Source organism: Crocuta crocuta, unplaced genomic scaffold (genome assembly GCF_008692635.1).
Source record: "Crocuta crocuta isolate KB4526 unplaced genomic scaffold, BGI_CrCroc_1.0 scaffold458, whole genome shotgun sequence".
Lineage (NCBI taxonomy): Eukaryota > Metazoa > Chordata > Mammalia > Carnivora > Hyaenidae > Crocuta > Crocuta crocuta.
In genome coordinates, this window is record NW_027531908.1 from 1,097,684 (window position 1) to 1,101,248 (window position 3,565).

Sequence of the window (3,565 nt, forward strand, 5' to 3'; positions counted from 1 at the left end):
ATGGGGGACCGGGTAATTGGACCTGGTAATGGAGAGCCGACATCATTGCTGAATGTGGACACTTCACTTATTTTGCCTCATGTTTACGCTCATTTACGCGTCAAACACGCTGACAAGCCAGGAAAGGCAACCTCACAAAACTCTGGGACGCACTCACGTGATCCGTGTGCGCACGGCCCCCGCGGCCCCGGCTTCCCAGGGGCAGAAGCTTGCCGGCCCGGCGACCAGGGCCGGTCTGGTCCTGCCCCACCGAGCACCTGGGGCCCCAACGAGATGGTCACGGGGACCCCAGGGGCCCCCACAGATGGTGCTGCCCCTCAGCCCGCGGGCCCCGAGCACCTTCTCCCAGAGAAGGACAGTGTCCCCATCCCTGGGACCCCACGGCTCTGCCCTGGACGTGTCCCTTCATGTCTCCATTCTGTACTCTGTCCTTGGAGCTCGTGGGGCCGAAGGGACTGGGGCTTCCGTTTCCAGACTGTCACACGTGTGTCCTCTGCCCACAAACAGGAGAGCCAGCGTTGCCGCATTCCTGTGACACAGGTGACTGACCGCACCCCCGACCTCCGCACCTGAGCCGGGACGGGCTTCCTGCTGGGGCAGCGGCAGGAGGGAGCCCCCCCCCCCCCAGAATCCAAGACCAAACACTCTAGACTGCGTTTCCTCCCTCGGTCCCTCAGTAATAGGCGCCCGCCCTCTGCGACTTGGTCAGGAAGCGAAAATGCTCCCTCAGGCCAGGGGTCCGGGGGCTGGGGGGCACGGGCAGCCCTGGGGGTGGGGATGGCCAGGTTGACTGTCACCACTGGCTGGCCCAGGCCCCTGCACCCCTGCAGAAGCCCCCGTCCCCGCCCCCCTCCCCAGAGCTCCCTGGCCTCTGACACCAGTTCCCCGTCTATCCCCAGGCCCTCGGACCTGCAAGGATCTGCTCACAAGGGGGCGCTCTCTGAGCGGCTGGCACACTATCTACCTGCCCGACTGCCGGCCCCTGACCGTGCTGTGCGACATGGACACGGACGGCGGGGGCTGGACCGTGAGTGTGGGGGCTGCAGGGCGGCCCAGGGGTGCTCGTGGGGATGGGGCTCTGCCTGCAGGCGCACGGAGCACTTGCGTGCCTGCGGGGAGAACACTGTCCATGGCCTTTGTCACGTTGTCCATTGTCCCCATCAGGCTGACCCTTCCCTCCCAGCAAGGCCGGGGAGAACCAGATACCTGGGTGGGGGTGAGCCCCCACGGGAGGGGGTGGGGACTTCAGGGGCTGTGTGTCCTCGGGCTTCTCGCCCACCCTCTCTGTTGCTGTCGCCTCCCCACCCCCCACCTGTGGGCTCTGTCCACCCTGGGGTCTGCGATAACCCGGCCCCAGGCCATCTCCGTCCACAGGTTTTCCAGCGAAGGTGCGATGGCTCCGTGGACTTCTTTCGCGACTGGGCCGCGTATAAGCAGGGCTTCGGCAGCCAGCTGGGCGAGTTCTGGCTGGGAAATGACAACATCCACGTCCTGACCGCCCAGGGTAGGGCCTCCACTTCCCTGTGCCCCTGACCTGAGCCCTGGGCCCCCTGGAGCCGAGGACCTGGCCCCTCTTCCTGCGGGGGGTTCCCTCCAGGAGCAGGGGCCTCGACTCTGTGCCGGCCCGTGTGCCTGAGTTCTGCCTTCATCCCACAACGTTGGGTGGGACTTCAGAGCCCTGGTGACAGCCTCCTGCCAGCACGGTGACCCTGGTGTCTTAGATCCTAAGATAGGAGAGACCCAGAAGTTTCCAGGGGCTGCCTCCACCCCCAGCCCTAATTCTACTTCCTCTACCATTTCCCTTCCCCGGAGGTCCCTGCCAGGGGAAGAGTGATATCCCTCAGCCCGGTCCTCTGTCCCGCTGTGCGGGTCTGGATGAGGACAGCGCCTGCTGCCTCTGGCTTCCCGGCCCGCAGTGACTGCGTGTCCACCTCCCTGCCCGCTTCCCCCACCCGTCTCCTGAAACACGCATCCACGTCCACCCTGAACTTCCCGGCTTCCGCACTGGGCTGAGCGGCATCACTGCCCTCCAGGGATACTGCGTGTCGTGGGGGTGAAATAGTGCCAAGCTGCAGCCACACACCGAGGGGGAAGTAGATTCCCGTCCCTCCCATAGCCTAGGACCTTCTATAGGACGGTGCCAGAAACTTCCCCGCCTCGTCAAGCTCAGACACCCCCTAAAAGCCCACCTCTACTCCCTCCTCCCCATTGGACGGTCTCCCCTGTGGGGACCTTACGGCCTTTCCGTGACAGGGACCAGCGAGCTCCGTGTCGACCTCGTGGACTTCGACGGCAACCACAGATTCGCCAAGTACAGCTCGTTCAAGATGGCGGGCGAGGCCGACAAGTACAGGCTGGTCCTGGGGACCTTCGTCGACGGCAGCGCAGGTGAGCGTCCCCCCTGGGCCACGTGGCCCGGGGCTCAGAGCAGAGAGCACCTGCTTCGCATCCGGGCTCTGCGTGACGTCGGGTGGTGGCGGTCGTGCAAGGTTCCTTGTGCAAATACAGCGCACCCACACCTGATGGTTCCCATGTGACACGTCTAGTAAAAAGTCCCACAGGAGGTGGTGTTATTTACTCCCTTAACGACAGGAAAAGGGCTCCATTGCTGTGCAGCTCATGTTGCCACCTGGTGCCTGGAGGTCTCTGTTGAGAAAGCTAGGACTCCCGAGGCAGCGGGCAGCCTCCCCTCCAAGACAGGGTGCTTGTCAGCTGTCAGGGCTGGACCAGAAGAGGGGGCGTCAGACAGCACGTGTTGTTGGCTGGCATCTCTTAGAGTTGTGCAGTGCGCTACTTGCACACCTGGACGTGGCAGCTCTTGCCTAGACCTGGGATCCAGGTACAACGGCCCCCTTTCCCCTCCGAGCAGGCGACTCCCTGTCGTACCACAACAACTACACCTTCTCCACCAAAGACCAGGACAATGATTCCAGTCCCCAAAACTGTGCCAGGCAGTACCTGGGAGCTTGGTGGTACCACAGGTGTCACCTGTCGAACCTCAACGGTCACTACCTCGGGGGCCCCCACAACAGCTTTGCCAACGGCATCAACTGGCACACGGGGAGAGGGTACAACTACAGCTATAAGGTGTCGGAGATGAAGGTGCGGCTCGCCTAGCGCAACGCCAGCAGCCCCTCCGGCCGGGACCCCGCGCACACGCACTGTGGCCGGAGGGACGGGCAAGGCAGCACGGGCTCAGGGTCCTCACCCTGCCTCGCGGGGCCTTCTCTGCTTTGTGCCTTTCGGGGACACTGACGCCCGGTGTCCCCTCCGCAGGGGTGAGAGAAAGTGACCCACGGGCTCTCACCTGCCACACAGTTTCTCAATAAAGACATTTGCTTCCTCGCTAAGAGCGCGTGGGGTGGCCGCGCCCGCCTTGTTCATCTGTTCGCGCCTCACCGCAACTGGGCAGCAAGGGCGCCTGCTGGCCAAGGGGGTTTCTGGGAGTCTCAAGACCAGAGCCGGTGGACAGGGCTGGTGGCCACACCTGTGCGCCTCCGAGTTCCCGTGGCCGCTGTCAGACCGTGACCAAGATTCCTCATCGCCTGGCCAGCCCTGGCGGGAA

At 64.0% G+C, this 3,565-nt stretch overlaps 1 protein-coding gene across 1 annotated transcript in view; it reads left to right on the top strand.

Annotated features, from left to right (window-relative positions):
* FCN2 (ficolin 2) overlaps positions 1-3,350 on the top strand; it is a 7,124-nt gene extending 3,774 nt beyond the window's left edge. The window contains exons 4-8 of the mRNA XM_077774644.1: positions 508-540; positions 900-1,027; positions 1,375-1,504; positions 2,254-2,388; positions 2,870-3,350. Of these exons, the coding sequence (XP_077630770.1) occupies positions 508-540; positions 900-1,027; positions 1,375-1,504; positions 2,254-2,388; positions 2,870-3,117 (674 nt within the window). The 3' untranslated portion in view covers positions 3,118-3,350. The remainder of the gene's footprint in view (positions 1-507; positions 541-899; positions 1,028-1,374; positions 1,505-2,253; positions 2,389-2,869) is intronic.
* Positions 3,351-3,565: the final 215 nt, after the last annotated feature.